The 18,604-nt window shown below is 47.6% G+C and overlaps 1 protein-coding gene across 3 annotated transcripts; it reads right to left on the bottom strand.

Annotated features, from left to right (window-relative positions):
• Positions 1-24: 24 nt before the first annotated feature.
• On the bottom strand, positions 25-17,458 carry ECSIT (ECSIT signaling integrator). Of its 3 annotated transcripts, none has more exons than XM_028088911.2 (9): positions 17,378-17,458; positions 17,023-17,163; positions 9,316-9,434; positions 5,392-5,809; positions 4,784-5,007; positions 1,516-1,615; positions 1,251-1,399; positions 950-1,055; positions 25-364 (listed from the first exon to the last, which is right to left on the bottom strand). In XM_028088911.2, the coding sequence occupies exons 3-9, from the start codon at positions 9,409-9,411 to the stop codon at positions 120-122; spliced, it is 1,338 nt and encodes a 445-aa protein (XP_027944712.1). In that variant the 5' UTR covers positions 9,412-9,434; positions 17,023-17,163; positions 17,378-17,458; the 3' UTR covers positions 25-119. The 3 variants fall into 3 exon arrangements, with proteins under 3 accessions (XP_027944712.1, XP_027944714.1, XP_027944713.1); XM_028088913.2 differs by having other exon boundaries at positions 1,516-1,573; XM_028088912.2 differs by having other exon boundaries at positions 17,370-17,449.
• Between the last annotated feature and the right edge of the window lie 1,146 nt (positions 17,459-18,604).

The raw sequence follows: 18,604 nt of genomic DNA, 5'->3' as shown, positions 1-18,604 counted from the left end.
ATGCCAGAGAAGAGAGAAGGCAGCCCCAAGACGCAAAACTTTTATTTGCTGTACACTCAAAAGGCATCTATCTCACGCTATCACACCAGTCCACAGCTTGTGCAGGTGATCGCTCAAGCTCAGCTCTGGCCCTGCTGCTGTCGCTGCTGACTGTCCTCCTCCTCTTCCTGGCCCTCTGGTGGGGGCGGCTCCTCCAGCCCTGAGGAGGACGCCAGGAGCTCCCCGGTGGACCCCGCCAGGCGGAAGACCACGGGGATCTGGGCCAGGGCTGGATTGGTCTCCTGCAAGCCCTGGATCCACTTGGCCAGTGTAGCTTGGTCGTGGGCACCCGCCATGCATATGGCGAAGACAGGACCTTCCTCCACTGTTGGGGAAACAGGTGCTCAGTTTGTGCAGTGGGGACTGGAGGAGCACCTCCCATGCCTGCACCCCTTCCAGGCCACAGGTGGGATGTTTCTTGTGCATCCAAGGCTTTGCACAAGATATCCCATCTACCTAGATTGCTAACCCCATGCTTCACCTGAGCAATGCCTCCTGGGTCTTCAACATTCCACCAGGAAGTCTCCCCACATCCCATCCACACTGGATGGTGTGCTCCTCCCTTGAGACCCCAAGAATATAACTTAACTTGCCTGTTCCCCCACTGCCCAGAGCTGCTCGAGGGGAGGAGCTTGGCCTGTCCTGGTCACACTCGGTAGCCAGCACAGAGATGCTCCATGACCAAGGGCTGACAGGCCTGGAGCCCTTGGGAGTACGTGTGTGTGTGTACTTGGACATCTACTGGGCCTGCATGTGGGGTGCGTGTGTGTGTGTGTGTACGTGTTTGTACTTGGACATCTACTGGGTCTGGATGTGGGGTAACTGGGCTGGGTCTCAGCCTGGGTGCCACCCTACCACCCCAGAGGCCTCATTATGTCCAGTGTTTGGAAACCTGCCCTCCCAGTTTTACCTTTATGGATGTCAAACTCGTAGTCATCCCAGCCGCTCCTCCCGTACTCCAGGTCCAGCTGCATCGGGTAGTGGAGATTCCATTCCTCTGGAATTTCTTCCACTTCCTACCCCAGGGAGGTGGGTACAGCAGGGTCAGAGGCCCAGAATCTTGCAGCCAGCTACAGCCTACCTCCCGAAACCAGGAGCTATCCCTTCCCCTTCTGCCTGCCCCTCTGAGACCTAACATGAGCCATCAGGGTGATGCCAACAACCCCCCAAACACACCCATACCCCCCCCCACTCACGCTTTGGGCCCTTACCCTCTCCTCAGGGGGCAGCAAGTCAGCTCTGAGGATGTGATAATAGACACATTTGTCTCGGAGCCACAGGGAAAAGGGGCCCTCGACGAAGATAGGCCGGGCTGGGTTGTGGTGGGCCAAGGCAGCCTGCTGATCAGGAGTCTGGATTCCTGGTGTGAAGACACACATGCCCAGGGGGCCCTGGCTGATGGACTCTGCCCAAAGGCCCAGGGAGACCACCCAGCAGGCCTGGTGGGAATCCAGCCCCCCCATGCCAGAGCCTTACCTACAATGTGGGGCTCAGTGGGATCGGCTGTACCTGTGGAGTCTTTGGAAGAAGGCATCTGCAAGGAAGAGGAGGGGTGGAAGCTTGTGGCCCCCAGCCCCTATAGAAAAGCTGGGGAGAAAAATGGGGGAAGGGGATCCCAGCGAATTCAGGGCTCCTCTTGGTCTCCTACCCATCACTCAAGCCCATCCCTTCCTTACTTCTATCCAGTTTGGCACTAGCTGCCGTCATTTAAAATGTGTACACAGAGGGAAACTTAGAGCCTGACTTTTAAAATCCGGGATCTGCCACACAGGCTGTGTGACTGTGGTCAAGTCGATGTACCTGTGTGCCTCAGTTTCTCCAGATGCAAAATGGAGATAACACCACTTAATTCAGATGGTTCTAAAACCATCTGAGAGAACAGTGCCTGGCACATAGTAAATGCTCCATGCTTGTGAAGTTTTAAAAAGAAAAATTAATTTCACATGCACAGTATACTCCAAGAAGGAGACACAAGAAGCAAATCAGCAAACCCACGACCCTGAGATCAAGACCTGAGCTGAGATCAAGAGTCGTACACTTAATTGACTGAGCCACCCAGGCGCCCCAATACTGATTTTTTATTTTAAATTTCACACTATGGATTTCTTGTTTTTACATCTGTTTGTATATTTTTCTCACACTAAAAATCTTGGTTCCTATCAACAGTAATACATTTACTTATCTGTCAAACTACAGAAATAGTTTTGATATTACTGTTAACCATACTGCTGTGGGATTAAGTTTAGGATTTCCCCACAGGTATGTTTGTTCTTAGAATAGATGCCACTAAGGGGCGCCTGGGTGGCTCAGTTGGTTAAGCGACTGCCTTCGGCTCAGGTCATGATCCTGGAGTCCCGGGATCGAGTCCCGCATCGGGCTCCCTGCTCAGCAGGGAGTCTGCTTCTCCCTCTGACCCTCCCCCCTCTCATGTACTCTCTCTCATTCTCACTCTCAAAATAAATAATAAATAAATCTTAAAAAAAAAAGTAAACAAAAAAAAAGAATAGATGCCACTAAGGGTGGGCAGTTGGACAACTGACTCGGAAGAACTTTTTCTCTCACTGATTATACTATCAATTTGATATTTAACCATATCCATTTGTTTCTGTTTGTTTTCAATTTTAGGGGAATTACCCCCCTTTGAATTAAAAAATACATGTAAACATTTTCATAGTTTAAAAGTCAATCCATATTAAATAGCTGTCTCTCTTCCACTCCTGTTCTCTCTACCCCATCTCCTCTGCTTGCCCAGAGATAATCATTTCTACCCATTTCAGATTCATCTTTGCATTATTTATTTTTGTGAAAATAGGCAAATAGGTACATGCACTTTTATTACCCCTACTTCTCACACTGAAGGGAGCTTACTGTACCACTGAAAATACTTCAACTTTTCACTTGCCCTTTTTTTTTTTTAAAGATTTTCTTTATTTATTTGAGAGAGAGAGAATGAGAGATAGAGAGCATGAGAGGGAAGAGGTTCAGAGGGAGAAGCAGACTCCCTGCTCAGCAGGGAGCCCGATGTGGGACTCGATCCTGGGACTCCAGGATCATGGCCTGAGCTGAAGGCAGTCGTTTAACCAACTAGGCCACCCGGGCGCCCGCCCTTTTTTTTTTTTTTTAACCAATTTGACTGAAGTGTTAGAATCTACGTAGACAGTGCCCTCTCTTGATGGAGTCTTCGATTGTTCCTATTCTAAATCTAGGTAGTGTTGGTGATCATTTTACCATGTTTTCAACCTTTCTGTACATACTTTTCATAATGAGGGGAAACAAGAATACATGCAAAGGATGTGTCTGCTTGCAAATGCATAGGATCTCTTTGGAAGGAGACACAGATGTGGTCACCTCTGGGGAAGGAGCCTGGGGACTGAAGGGCCAGGCTAGGAGAGGAGAACTCTTCATTGTGTGTACCTGAGGACTATGTGGCTTCTAATGCTTTACTTTCCAAATGTAGGAATGAGTTAAACACTACCGTTCCTCTGCGATGTGCTCCAGGCCAAGCCTCTGTCCTTTCTCACCCGAACACCCCATTACCTACTGCCCTAATCCCTTGGCCCTCTGCCCGCCCACATTCAGTACCATCCACGTGGCCACCGGAGGGTGCTTTTGAAACAAACTCCTTCCAGAAACATGACTTCCCCCCCATCCTTCCTCTTCTTAAAACTTCCCGGTGGCTCCCTCCCCACCAACCAGTTCAAACCACACTCTAGCTTGGTGCCTCTGTGCCCCTTCTCCCCCAGCCTGACCCCCTGCACTGGCCAGAAGCAGCCCTTTCTGCATCTCCCAGCTGCCCTCCCATGCTGCTCCCTCTGCCTAGAATGCTCTCCTCGCGTCTTGTCCCGCCTGAGTGCAGTTCACCCTCACCTCCTCCAGGAAGCCCTCCCTTCCTCTTGCCCCTTCTGGGCTCCCACAGCCCCAGTGCTTCTCCATCTCAGAACCAGCAGCTCTGAGAGAAACTGTTACCTGGGGTCAGCCTCCAGGACCACAGGATCCTCCATGTGGTCTGGCATGAGTGGGGCCCCTAGGACATCGGGGCATGTGTGTGTGTGCATGTGTGAACTGTTTCATTCAGTCATTCAACAAACAACTGCTGAGCTCAGCTTTGTGCCAGACTCTGTGCTGAACCTTGGGAGACACGGGAAACTGAGTCATGGTAAATGAGCAACCAGGCCAGGCACCCCGTGCCTTAGCCAGGGTGGTCAGGAAGGGGATCCTGAGGAAGGGACAGCATAGATGAGATTCCTGGAAGAACATGAAGTCCCAGGGAGGAGTGGTCCTGGCAGAGGGAGCAGTAAGCACAAAGGCCTGAGAAGTAAATTGGCATAGAATGGTTGGGAACCGGGGCACTTGGGTGGCTTAGCTGGCTGAGCGTCCAACTCTTGATTTTGGCTCAGGTCATGATCTCGGGGTCCTGGGATCAAGCCCTGCATTGGGCTCTAAGCTCAGCATGGAGTCTGCTTGAGATTCTCCCTCTCCCCCGCCCCCACCCCCTCAAATAAATAAATAAATTCTTAAAAAAAAAAAAGGAAGGCTCAAGGTCCAGAAAGGAAGACAGATCCCAGAATACACAGTGTGGGGAGAGGGGCAGGAGGAGAGGTCAGAGGTCAGAGGTCAAGCTGCAGTGAGGAGTGAGGGCCACAGGAATCTAGTGAGGGCTCAGCCTGTCTCAGCACAATCACTCAGGGTGAATGAGGGGGCCCAGGCTGGGGTTGCAGCTGAGGGTGTGGACAGGGGTGGATACCTGGTAAATGGTGACCGTGGCGCTGAGGTTGGGCTCCATGTGCCGCAGGCCCAACTTGGCCAGGTCCACAGGGTCCTGGGGTAGGTCCCGGGGCACAGGGAAGGGGTTGATATTCTTGAAGCGGGAGAACCACAGCTTCATGCGCACGTACTTGAGCATGGGGTAACTTTTCCGTCCAAATATCTGAATCAGTAGGAACTCAGTCTCCTTGTTGGGCATCACGCCTATGTCGGGCATAAGGAGGCAGAGCCTCAGGCAGGGGGCCGAAGGGGGAAGGGAGACAGAGACATGGGAGACAGAGAGGGGCAGGGGAGCCGGGATCAAGAGGAAATCAGGAGGAGGCCCAGATGGAAAGAACCAGAGACAGGAAGAATTGAAGTCAGGGGATTGATGACAGAGAGGGAGAACAGAATTAGAATTGAAAGGAACAGTCCGAGGGAGAGAGGAAAGAGAAGGGAGACAGAGGAGAGATTGAGGTGGGTAGGGGAGCAAGCCAGCCAAACAGACAGGCAGAGAAAAGACAAGTCAGAGCTGTGGAGCAGTGGAGGGGCCCAAGACCAGGGAGAAGGAAGAAACCCACTCCCCACCCCTGAGCCTGCTGGCCTCACCGTGGCTCTCCATCTGTTCCAGGACGGCGATCCCACACTCCTGCTGCCGTGGGTAGTGGATGAACATACTCTGGAAGATGCTTCGAGGCCGGAAGACCTCCTTGGGAAAGATGTCAAGCAGCAGGTTGTAGACAGCCAGGTCCCTCTCGACACCGTACTCCCGCATCTTGCGCAGGGCCAGGTAGATGAAGTCCACATGGCCCCGCTTGTGCACGTTGTGCTGCCCGAAGTTCTGCACCGCACGCACGAAGTTTGCCTTGTCCCGCGCCCCTTCCAGTGTCTGCTGGAACAGCTCCTCATGGAGGGTCAGGGCCTTCGTGGGTCCCTTCCGGGGCTCAGGCCAGGGCGGGACCAGCCACGAGTCAGAGTTATGGGCGGCTGCGCTGCAGTGGAGGCCCCGTGGGGCCTGGAGAGGCACCTGGGGACAGAGAACCGTTGCTGGAATCTGGCACCTCCCAGGGCCCCCAGGGGGACTGCCGGGCTGGCTATTTCCTGGGAAAGGTGCCAATGGGCATCCCGAAGGGCCCCTGAGGAGGTGTGGTGCTGTGGTGACAAGCCCAAGATCAGGCACCATTACAAAGTGTGAGAAAACAACAGTGAAATCCCCATGGAGACTGCTTGGCCACATTCACCACAGCAAACACACCCTCTGATGCAGGGATCCTGTATCGGGTTTGTAAATCTGACAGCTATAAAAGGAACCTGGGCCAAATGCCGTCTGCATGTCCACTGTAGTGGTGGAAATGGCTGCAATGTGCATCCACAAGGAAATGGTTAAGCACCTGGCTGTGAAAGTGAACAGGGAGCACCTGCATCTCTGAGAGGCACCGAGGAGGGTCTTGTGTGACCCAGAACGAGCTCCCAGGTATATTATGAAACGAAAAAAAGCAACGTGTGCAACAGGGTAGAGTAAGTTCCCAGAGGTGTAAAAAAACCTCATCAACTTCTATACAATAGATCTTCATTACTTGTGGATTCCCTAGTTGCAAATTTGCCTACTTGCTAAAACTGATTTGTAATCCCAAAGTCAATACTCTTAACACTTTCCTGGTCATTCACAGACACATGCAGTGCGGTGAACAATTGGAGTTGCCCAAGTCTGTTCATTCCCAGCTGAGTTCGAACAAGGCGACGCTCAGCCTTCTCGTTTTGGCTCGCACACTGTCAACAAGTGTCCTCTTAGAGATGTTTTTTTAGTGCATGGTTTTCACATCTTCTTGTTGGTGATTTTGCTGTGGAAAATGGCCCCCAAGCATAGTGCTGAAGGGCTGTCTAGTGTTCCTCCCTGCAGAAGGCTCTGCTGCTCCTTACAGAGCAAATAGCATGTAGTAGTGGAGCTTCATTCAGGCGTGAGTTATAGTGCTGGTGGCTGGGAGTTCAGTGTTCACAAATCAACGATATAGAGCCAATCAGTTGTCTTTAAACAGAAACACACATACAACAAGGTATGTATTGACTGGCTGATGAAAATGTGAGCAGAGGCTCACAGGAACCTACCCCATATTTCCCTGGAAGCGATGGTTTGGTATTCACTAACTAATTTGGCGTAGGCGGCCACTTCATAAAACGTAACTACTGTGGATAATGAGAATCGACTGTATGCATATACGTTTTTTGCTCCTGTAAAGTATGTCTGGGAAGAAATGCATTAAGTGGGTAACACCTCTTGCCTCTAGAGAGGGGAGCTAAGTGGTGGCCAAGCAAAAGAGGGACAGACCCTTGTCTGCTGTAGCCCCAGAACTATTTGAATTGCCCACTGTAACTAACAGTATTATCTGTTCAAAAGATACATCTCAACGACTGAGTTTAAAAAAGAAAATGCAGACTTTGGAATCAGAAGGAATCTTGGCTTGACTGTCCTCTGCTAGGTGATGCCCACATCCCACTTTACTGCTCAGGCCTCAGTTTCCCCATCTGTTACGATGGTGTTTCCCTTGGGTCAAGAAGACCTTGTTCCCCAGAGTGGGGAGTGGAGGCTGCTGGGGGCAAACCTGAGGGGCAACTATGGCCAGCTGTTTGCTTTTGTCAATAAAGTCATATTCGAATATAGCCAGGCACATTCATGATGTCTAGTCTGGGGCTGTATTTGCACTACTTTGGCAGAGGTGAGTAGTTGTAACTGAGATTGTGTGGGTTGCAAAGCCAAAAATACTTAATATCTGACTCCTTATGAAAATGTCTGCTAACCCCTGTATGGATAGTATAACACCAAATTTCTTATTTTAAGTGAAACTGAATGTTTAAATTAGAATAACTATATACAAGGCATCTTTAAAAATACATGGCGGGGGGCGCCTGGGTGGCTCAGTCGTTAAGCGTCTGCCTTCGGCTCAGGTCATGATCCCAGGGTCCTGGGATCGAGCCCCATATCAGGCTCCCTGCTCCGCGGGAAGCCTGCTTCTCCCTTTCCCACTCCCCCTGCTTGTGTTCCCTCTCTCACTGTCTCTGTCAAATAAATAAATAAAATCTTTAATAAACAAACAAACAAACAAACAAATAAATAAATAAATAATAAAAATACATGGCGAGGGGCGCCTGGCTGGCTCAGTTGGTAGAGCATGCAACTCTTGATCTCAGGGTCGTGAGTTCAAGCCCCATATTGGGCATGGAGCCTACTTTAAAAAAAATATACAGAGAGAGAGTGAGAGAGAGAGAGAGAGAAAGAGAAAGAGAGAGAGAGAGAGAGAGAGAGATGTATCTATCTATCTATTTGGCAAATAAGAGCTAACAGTTACTGAATATTCTTCCAGGCATTGTTGACCACTTTCTGAGTGTGAAGCTCATTTAATCTTTCCAACTGCCCATTGAGAGAGTGCTTACAGAGGAGGAAACTGAGGCCCAGAGAGGTGAAATGGGATGTCTGGTGTCCCATAGCTGCAAAGTAACAGAGCTGAGATCAGAGTCCCTGCCCTTAGTCCCTCTGCTCTGCTGCCCCAACAGCCATCCCAATGTCCTACTTATGTGAGGTGATCTTAAAAAAAAAAAAAAAAAGTGTCCATTTAAAGTGAAATCGTAGGCAACTAATTCTGCAGGTGGTATGTGCATAGGTCAAAAATCAGAATGGAAGCTCTAGAATGCCCAAAAGAAAGGGAGACACCACAAAGGAGATAATGTAAACAAAAAGCATAGCACAGGGCCTGGCACAGAGGGTGTGCTCAATAAGGGAGGCACAGACATACCCCCCAGATATTGGGGGTTCAGTCCCAGACCCCCACAATAAAGCAAATGTCACAATAAAGTGCGCCAAATGAATTTCTAGCTTCCCAATGCAGAGGAAGGTTAGGTTTACATTATACTGTAGTCTATAAAGCGAGCAATAACATTATGTCTAAAGAAATGTACGTACTTTAATTAAAAAATACTTTCTTGTTAAAAATGCTAACCAGCATCTGAGCTTTCAGCGGGTCATAATTGCTGCTCACGGATCACCATAACATGCATGATAATGAGTAAGTTTGAAATATTGCAAGAATTACCAAAATGTGACACAGAGACATGAAATGAGCAAATGTTGTTGGGAAATGGCACCAACAGACTTGTTCGGCAGAGGGTTGCCACAAACCCTCAACTTGTAAAAGCCAAAAAAACCCACATTATCTGTGAAGCACAATAAAACAAGGTATGCCTGATTATTATTATCATCACTGTTACTGCTGTCTGTGCCCGTTGATTGGCTTAGGCCACCTGGTCACTCTGGGAAGGGACAGAAGTTCAATGTTCTGCCCACATCTTTACAAATGGAGGCAGGAGTTACCCACAAGTCACCACCCAAATCTACTTAGCTCCTTTATCCTCATTTCCAAACTCAACCCCCCTATCCACATGGACCGCAGCGCTTCTTAAAATGAATAAGGCCCATTCAGCTGGCCCTCAGAGCAGATAGGCCAGCTGGTGTGAGCGGACAGCTGCTCAGCTGATGGTTACCTGAGAGAAGGGGGCTCCCGTGAGGACAGCCCCGCAGATGCCTCCCCAGCCCCGAGAGAGGCCCCGAGCCAGCAGGATGGCTTGGGCCCAGCTCATGCCGCTGCTCGTTAGACAACCACCTGGCCGAGAGAGAAAAAGACAGCATCAGCCTGGCACCCCACCTGCTAACGGAGATGAGACCCCTCATGGGCAGAGACCATGTTCCAGATGGCATGGCTAACTCACCAGCCCCCCTGGTCTCCTCATCCACAGGATGGACTTAAAATGGGTGTTGGAACCAAGGATCCCCATGTTGTTGGGCTAAACCCTCCACTAACTGGAGGAATTTGCTCCTGCTATGGTCTCCCTCCCTACTGGATCTTTTTTTTTTCTTCTTAAGAATTATTTATGGGGCACCTGGGTGGCTCAGTTGGTTAAGCATCTGCCTTCGGCTCAGGTCATGGTCTCAGGGGCCTGGGATCAAGTCCCCCGTTGGGCTCCCTGCTCAGTGGGGAGGCTGCTTCTCCCTCTGTTCTCTCTCTCTCTCTCAAATAAAAAATATGAGAGAGTGCACATGAGAGGGGGAGGGGCAGCGGGAGAGAGAGAATCTTAAGCAGGTTCCACGCCCAGTGAGGAGCCCGACACAGGGCTCAATCTCACGACACTGAGATCATGACCTGAGCTGAAACCAAGAGTCAGATGCTTAACCAACTGAGCCACCCAGGCGCTTCTGGATCTTTTTTTTTCTTTTTTTTAACAATTTTATTCACATATCATATAGTTCACCGTTTTCAAGTGTAAAATTCAATGGTTTTTTAGTTTATTCACAGAGTCATGCAACCATCACCGCAATCTTATTTTAGAACATTCTCGTCACCCCAAGAAGAAAACCTATACCCATCAGCAGTCCCTCTCATTTTGCCTCAGGCAACCACTAACCTACTGTCCCTATAATTTGCCTACTCCGGGTAGCTCGTATAAATGGAGCCATACCACAAGTACTCTTGTGGGACGAGCTTCTTTCGCTTAGCAGGTGTTTCAGGTTTATCCATATTGTAGCATGTATCAGACTTCATTCGTTTTAATTGCCAAAAAATTCCATTATATGGATATAACAAAGCTCTGTTTATCCATTCATCAACTGATGGACATTTGGCATTTCCACTTTCTGACTATATGACTAATGCTGCTATGAACACTTACGTGGAAGTTTTGTGTGAAGAGGTCTTTACATGCCTCTTAGGTATATACAGAGAAGTCAAATTGCTGAGACATATGGTAATTCTATGTCTAACATTTTGAGGAACTGCCAAACTGTTTTTTTTTTATTGTATGTAGGCTCCATGCTCAACGTGGAGTTTGAACTCGCGACCCCCAGATCAAGTGGCATGCTCTACCAACTGATACAGCCCGGCGCTCCCTGCCAACCTATCCTCTAAAGTGGCCACACCATTTTACATTCTCACCAGCAATATATAAGGGTTCCAATTTCTCCACATACTTGCCAGTTCTTGTGGGCTTTTTGATTAGACACACTAGTGAATGTGAAGTGATATCTCATGGTTGGATTTGCACCTCCCTAAAAATTGATGCCGAATATCTTCTCTTGTCCTTATTGGCCATTGTGTCTCTCTTTTGGAGAAATGTGTATTTAGATCCTTTGAACATTTAAAAAACTGGGCTACTTATCTTTTTATCACTGAGTTGTAAGGGTTCTTTATATATTCAGGATATTAACCCTTGTGATTTACAAATACTTCCTCCCATTCGTTGGGTCGTCTTTTCACTTTCTTGATGTTACTCTTTGCAGCACAAGTCTTATTTTGATGACAACCAATTCATAGAGCCGTAAGGCTGATGTTGTATCTAAAAAACCACTGCCGAGGCCAAGGTTATAAAGATTTATTCCTATGTTGGGGCGCCTGGGTGGCGCAGTTCGTTAGGCATCTGACTCTTGGTTTCAGCTCAGGTCACGATCTCAGGGCTGTGAGACTGAGCCCCTGCATTGGGCTCTACGTTCAGCATGGAGTCTGTTTGGGACTTCTCTCCCTCTCTCTCTCTCAAATAATATAAATCTTAAAAAAAAAAAGACTTATTCCTATTTTCTTCTAAGAGTTTAATAGCTTTAGCTCTTACATTCAGTCCTATGATCCACCTTGAATTAATTTTTGTGTATGGTGTGAGAAAGGGATTCATTTCAAATGGATATCCAGTTGTCCTAGTACTATCGTTTGAAGAGACCATTCTTTCCCCATTTGTCTTGGCATTCTTTTTTTTTTAAATTAAGTTTTAAAATTTTAATTTCAGTATAGTTAACATAGTTAGTTTCAGCTGTACAATAAAGTGATTCAACAATTCTATATATTACTCAGTGCTCATCATGGTAAGTGTACTCTTTTGTCTTGTCTTGGCATTCTTGCTGAAAATCAACTGACCATAAATGTAAGAGTTTAATTCTGGGCTCCCAATTCCATTGATCTATATGTTGGGTCTTATGCCAGTAGCACACTGTTTTTGTTTTGCTTTGTTTTTAAAGATTTTATTTATTTATCTGTCAGAGAGAGCAAGCAGGGGGGAGCGGCAGGGGGAGGGAGAAGCAGACTGCCCTCTGAGCAAGGAGCCCGATGTGGGACTCGATCCCAGGGCCCTGGAATCATGACCTGAGCTGAAGGCAAATGCTTAACTGACTGAGCCACCCAGGCATCCCAGCACCACATTGTTGTGATTATTATAGTCTTTAAAATTTTAAAATCAGGAACTGTAAGTCCTCCAACTTTGTTCTTTTTTTACAAAATTGTTTTGGCAATTCTGGGTCTCTTGCAATTACATACAAATTTTAGAATCAGCTGTCAATTTCTGCAAAAAGTCAGAGGGATTCTGATAGGGATTGTGTTGAGTCTATAGATCAATTTAGGGAATATTGGTATCTCAATAATATTAAGTCTTCTGATCCATGAACATGGGATACCTCTCCATTTATTTAGATCTTTAATTTCTCTTAACAATGTTTTACAGTTTTCAGTGTATGATTCTTTCACTTATTTTGTCAAATTTATTCACATTTCATTCTCTTTTTAAGATTTATTTTTAAGTAATCTCTACACCCAACATGGGGCTTGAATTCACAATCCCAAGATCAAGAGTCACATGCTCTACCAACTGGGCCAGCCAGGTGCCCCTATTTATGTTTCATTCTTTATGGAGCTATTATTTGTGGGATTATTTTCTTAATTTCATTTCTGCATTGTTCAGGGCCAGGATATAGGAATACAATTTATATTTATATATTTGATCTTATATCCTGCAACCTTGCTGAACTCACTTATTAGTTCCAATAGCTTTTTATTATTCTTTAGGATTTTCTATATACAAGATCACATCACCTGCAAATATAGTTTTACCTCTTCCTTTCCAAACTGAATATCTTTTATTTCTTTTTCTTTCCCAAGTGCCCTTGCTGGAACCTCCAGTACAAAGTGGCAAGAGTTGATATCCTTTTTTGTTCTTGATCTTAGGGGAAAAGCATCCAGTCTTTCATCACTAAGTATGATGTGAGCTGTGGGTTTTTCATAAATGGGCTTTATAAGGTTAAAGAAATTCCCTTCTAGGGGTGCCTGGGTGTCTCAGTTGGTTGAGCGTCCGACTCTTGATTTCAGCTCAAGTTGTGATCTCAGGGTTGTGGGACTGAGCCCCACATCAGGCTCCACCCTCAGCATGGGGTCTGCTTGTCCCTATCCCTCATGCTCTCTCTCTCTCTAGAATAAATAAATAAAAATCTTAAAAAAGAAAAAAAGAAATTCCGTTCTATACCCAGATGTTGAATGTTTTCATCAGAAACAGTACTGGAGGGCGCCTGGGTGGCTCAGTCGTTAAGCGCCTGCCTTTGGCTCAGGTCATGATCCCAGGGTCCTGGGATCGAGCCCCACATCAGTCTCCCTACTCTGCGAGAAGCCTGCTTCTCCCTCTCCCACTCCCCCTGCTTGTGTTCCCTCTCTCGCTGTGTCTCTGTCAAAAAAAAAAAAAAATCCTTTTTTTTTTATTTATTTGAGAGAGAGAGAATGAGAGATAGAGAGCACAAGAGAGAAGAGGATCAGAGGGAGAAGCAGACTCCCTGCTGAGCAGGGAGCCCGATGCGGGACTCAATCCCAGGACTCCAGGATCATGACCTGAGCCGGAGGCAGTTGCTTAACCAACTGAGCCACCCAGGCGCCCATAAATAAAATCTTAAAAAAAAAAAAAAGAAAGAAAAGAAACAGTACTGGATTTTGTTAAGTACTTTTTGTTTCAACTGAAACAATCATGTCATTTTTGTCTTTTCTTCTACTAATATGGTATCTAACATTAACTGGTTTTCAGATTTTAAAGTAATTTTGCATTTCTGGGACAAATTCCACTTGGTCACGGTATATAATCCTTTTTATATGTTGCTAAAATTTGGTTTGCTAGTTATTTTGTTGAGGATTTTTACATCCACGTTCATAAGAGATAATGGTCTGTAGTTTTGAGTATGTGTGATTTGGTATCAGGGAATGCTGACCTCATAAAATGAGCTAGGAAGTATCTGGATTATTATTACCATTTAAACCTTCTCTAGCATCTCCCATCTTGTCCCAAAGACTCCCTCCAGCGTCTGCTCCACGTCTCTGCTCCATTTACAGCAAAGCTTCTCCCAAGAGTCATATACACACTATGTTCCTCACTCTCTCCAGCTTGGCTGCTGCCCCAACCACTCCACTGACACCATTTGTAAAGGCCCCTTTTGTTACCAAAGCCAATGATTATTTCTCAGGCCTCATTTTGCTCAATTTCTCAGAAGCATGCACCATGGGTGAGGCCCTCCTCCCACTTTCTTGGCATTCTAGATTTTCTTCCTAGAACCCAGGCTATTTCTCAGCCATTCAGCAAGACCCACTTCCTTCTTTAAAGTTTGCAATGTCTGCAAACTTGAATGTGCAGCTAAATCACCCAGGATCTTGTTAAAATGCAGATTTGGGGGGCACCTGGGTGGTGCAGTTGGTTAAGCGTCTGCTTTTGGCTCAGGTCATGATCCCGGGGTCCTGGGATCAAGCCCCACGTCGGGCTCCCTGATCAGCGGGGAGTCTGCTTCTCCCTCTCCCTCTGCTCTTCCCCTCCGCTTGTGCTTTCTCTCGCTTGCTCTCCCGCTCTGTCAAATAAATAAATAAATAAAATCTTTTTTAAAAGAATGCAGATTTTGATCCAGCAAGTCTGGGGTAGAGCTAAAGACCTTGTACATCCAACAAGCTTCCAAATGATACTGATGCTGCAGGTCTGGGCATCATACTTTGAGTAATAAAGCTGCAAAGTATCCCACATTCTGGATGTGTCTGTCTGCTACCCTGAGGTGTCTTTCAACTTGTTCCTCTCTTCTCTGTACTACTGTAGGCAGCACTAATGGTTCTCAAACTTTGTTCATATTAGAATCATCTAGGGAGCTTTTAAAAAATCCCCATATCCAGGGGCGCCTGGGTGGCTCAGTCGTTAAGCATCTGCCTTTGGCTCAGGTCATGATCCCAGGGTCCTGGGATCAAGCCCCGCATCGGGCTCCCTGCTCCGTGGGAAGCCTGCTTCTCCCTCTCCCACTCCCCCTGCTTGTGTTCCCTCTCTCACTGTGTCTCTCTCTGTCAAAAAAAAATAAAAATAAAAAATAAAAAAATAAATCCCCATATCCAGGCCATACCCTGGATATAATAAATCAAAGTATCTAAAAACCTAGGGCCCAGGCATCAGCATTTTAAAGCACTCCAGCGGCGCCTGGGTGGTTCAGTCAGTTAAGTGCCTGCCTTTGGCTCAGGTCATGATCCCAGGGTCCTGGGATCGAACCCCATGTAGGGTTCCCTGCTCAGCAGGGAGTCTGCTTCTCCCTCTCCCTCTGCCCTCCGCCCCCCGCTTGTGCTCTCTCTCAAATAATCTTTAAAAACAAAAAACAAACAAACAAACAAAAAAAACCCAAGACACTCCAAAGACTCTAATATGCAGCCAAAATTAAGACCTTATCTGAATCTTCACTATTCAATATTCCAGGGACCAGCTATTCAACATTATCATTTAGGAGCTCATTAGAAAAGTAGAATCTCAGCCCTAACCCAGACCTCCTGAATCAGAATCCACATTTTAAGAAGAGCCCAGGTTTCTCATATGTGTGTTAAAGTCTCAGGAATGATATCTATGTGCTGATGGATTCCAAATAGTTATTTTTTTAAAGATTTTATTTATTTGAAAGAGAGTGAGAGTGAGTGACAGAGAGCACAAGCCGGTGGGGGGAGAGGCAGAGGGAGAGGGAGAAGCAGACTCCCCGCTGAGCAGGGAGCCCAATGCAGAGCTTGATCCCAGGACCCTGGGACCATGACCTGAGCTGAAGGCAGACACTTAATCAACTGAGCCACCCAGGAGCCCTGAATTCCAAATAGTTACTAACAGTCCTGAGCTCCAACCTCCATACCTAACTGCTACTTTGGCATATACCTAGCCATCTCAAACTTAATTTGCTCCAGAATGATATCCCTGCTTAAACTTGTTCCTCCGAATGCTAGCCAATCATACCACCATTCCTAGTCATTCAGGCCACAAACCTAGGAGTCATTTCTGAGTCTACTATGTCCCTCATTCACCCATTCAATCCACTGAGTAGTCCTGATAAGTACATCCAAATCTATCCCAAATACATCCATTTCTCTCAATCTGCAAGCCACCACCCCAAACCATGATCTCTTTAATACCTACCCAGCTTTCCCACCAGTCAATTCTCCCTGCCATATCCAGAGAGAGCTTTTTAGAATGTAAACTAAATTCAGTGTTCTCTGCCTAAAAATCGCTACTGTTTTATCACACTTAAAATATTCAGACAGGGTCTACCCCTCCAAACTCAACTTTTTTTTTTTTTTTAAGTTTTTCATTTAGGGGCGCCTGGGTGGCTCAGTCACTAAGTGTCTGCCTTCGGCTCAGGTCATGATCCCAGGGTCCTGGGATCGAGCCCCACATCGGGCTCCCTGCTCCACGGGAAGCCTGCTTCTTCCTCTCCCACTCCCCCTGCTTGTGTTCCCTCTCTCACTGTGTATCTCTCTGTCAAATAAATAAATAAAACTTTTTAAAAAAAAAGGATTTTATTTATTTATTTGAGAGAGACAGCACAAGCAAGGGGAGGGTAAGGGGCAGAAGGAGAAGCAGACTCCCCAGGAGCATGGAGCCCTACTGCGGGCTCCATCCCAGGACCCCGGGATCATGACCTGAGCCAAAGACAGACCCTTAACGACTGAGCCACCCAGGCGCCCTCAGCTACACTGTTTCTTAAACAAGCTAAGTTTATTCTAGTCTCAGAGCCTTTGCACTTGCTTTTCCCTCTGTTTGGAAATTTCTTCCCCTAGATCAGTCCATAGCTGTCTCTGGTCATTCAGGTCTATATTCAAATGAGAGGCTTTCCCTGACCATAGCCCCACTCCCAATCTAAAGCCCCATCACCGTGATGAATGCATCGTTAGCAATTAACATCTGAAATCACCTGTTCCCTCTATTTCTGACTTGTTTGATGTCTAGCTCCCCCAGAAGATCGGAGGCTTTGTCTGTCTTCCTCATTGCTGTGTTTACAGCACCTGGACAGTGCCTGGAATATGGTCGGTACCTAACAAGTATCAGTTGAATGGGGAGAAGAGCTAAATTTTTACAAAACGTCTATGATCTGTAAGTCTGAACCCCATGGCGGGGTGTACCTACAGCAGCTCTGAGGCTGGCTGTCAGGATTCTGGATTTCCTGGGAGAATCGGACCGACGCGGGTTCGAATTCCGGCCTAGCGGCCAACTTGCGGCGTGACTTCGCGAGAGGGCCTTAACCTCTCTGAGCCTCAGCTGTCTCATCTGCAAAATAGGAAATTAGGGACGTGGGGAGGGGCGTACACGGAGAGCGGCCTTTCCCAGCACGGCCCTGCCCCGCATTTCAAAAGGTCATGGTGCCCTAGCCCTGCAGCTGGGTCGGTCTGGGCCGCCCTCCCGCCCTGCCGGCCCAGAACCGGCCGCCCAGGACCCAGCAGTTCGAGCTCGCCTCCTCAGTATGCGCGACCTACATACTCACGCGGCAAGCCGCGGACTCCGGGCCGACTCGGTCTCATCTCCGGGCGCCGCCATTTTACCCAGATTGTTTCCAGGTCACGGGCCAACAGGGAGACCGCAAATCGGAACGCCGGTTTAGAGAGGTCCCGCCCCAAGTGGAGGAGCACCAATAGGAAGGCAGAAAGACCTTGGTCCCGCCTCATACCGAACCAGGTCCCACCCCGATTAAAGCCGGGAAAAGAGTGACTGGACCGATCCGGGCTGGGAGGCTGGACTTGAGGGGCGGGGCTTGTGAATCCACCTGGAGGCCCGTTTTTCCACCTGAAATGTGGGAATGAAATATTGAAGGTAGAAGTGCTGTGATTCCTTCATTTGCTCAACTAACCTTTACTGAGCGCCTCCGTGTGCTAGGCGCAGTTTTAGGCGCTGAGGATACAGCACTGATAGCAGTGATGGAGACAGTTTCTGCTCATCTAGCTCCATAACTCTGGGCTAGTGACTAACTCAACTGTGCCTGGGTTTTCTCACCCTGGGCCAATTATAATAACCTCGTGGGATTTTCCTGAAGTTTGAGTTAATCTATGCAGAACAGCCATATACGTGCTATTTTTATGGGGAATTCACCCTAACACCTTCCTCCACCTCCCTCACTGGGAAGGCATGGAGTCTGGTTTGACACCTTGGGCCAACCTCACTGAGGGCCGAGGGTCCTGTGGGGTTGTGTGTTTGTGTTTGTGATTGAGTCCTGTGGCCGCAGGGGTGTATGTATGTGTGTACTGTGATGTTGGGGTGTTAAGAGTGTGGGGGTTTTCATGAATTTTTGTAGTATTTCAGAACTTGAGCAAAGGTGTGTAAGTTTGCATGTGGCGGTGTGAGTGTGGGTCAGGAATGGGCCCCATGTATATCAGTGTGAGTGAGGCCAGTCTGGGCACACGTGGTCCTTGTGTGTCCACGTGTCAGTAGCTGCGCACACACCTGTAATTGTACAACCTTCAGGGTGTCTGTGATTCTGTGCATGTGGGAGGGGGTGGAATTTGTCCCACGACTCTGAGGGGCTAGCAGTAGGTGTGGCAACGTTTCTGTGATCATTCACATGCCATAAGGTACATGTGATTGCATTTGAACCCTGGTAGGTCACTGACTATGATGCGGTGTGTGTTCCCAACTAGTGGATGAATAATTGATTGTGTCCTACTGTCAAGACCCATGTGAAGGTGTGACACCCCATATCTGTCTGTGTGTGTGTGAC

The sequence above is a fragment of the Eumetopias jubatus genome, unplaced genomic scaffold (genome assembly GCF_037043125.1).
Source record: "Eumetopias jubatus isolate StellerSeaLion01/CBP00866 unplaced genomic scaffold, mEumJub1_p1.0 scaffold_1, whole genome shotgun sequence".
Lineage (NCBI taxonomy): Eukaryota > Metazoa > Chordata > Mammalia > Carnivora > Otariidae > Eumetopias > Eumetopias jubatus.
This window is presented reverse-complemented; position numbering and strand designations above follow the sequence as displayed.

Excerpts from the sequence above, each read along its gene's own strand:
- ECSIT (XM_028088911.2), bottom strand. The coding sequence starts at position 9,411 with ATGAGCTGGGCCCAAGCCATCCTGCTGGCTCGGGGCCTCTCTCGGGGC. Across the intron at positions 1,056-1,250 it reads TGCTGCCCCCTGAGGAGAGG|GAAGTGGAAGAAATTCCAGA; the intron begins GTAAGGGCCCAA and ends TCCCTGGGGTAG. Across the intron at positions 365-949 it reads CGAGTTTGACATCCATAAAG|TGGAGGAAGGTCCTGTCTTC; the intron begins GTAAAACTGGGA and ends TTTCCCCAACAG.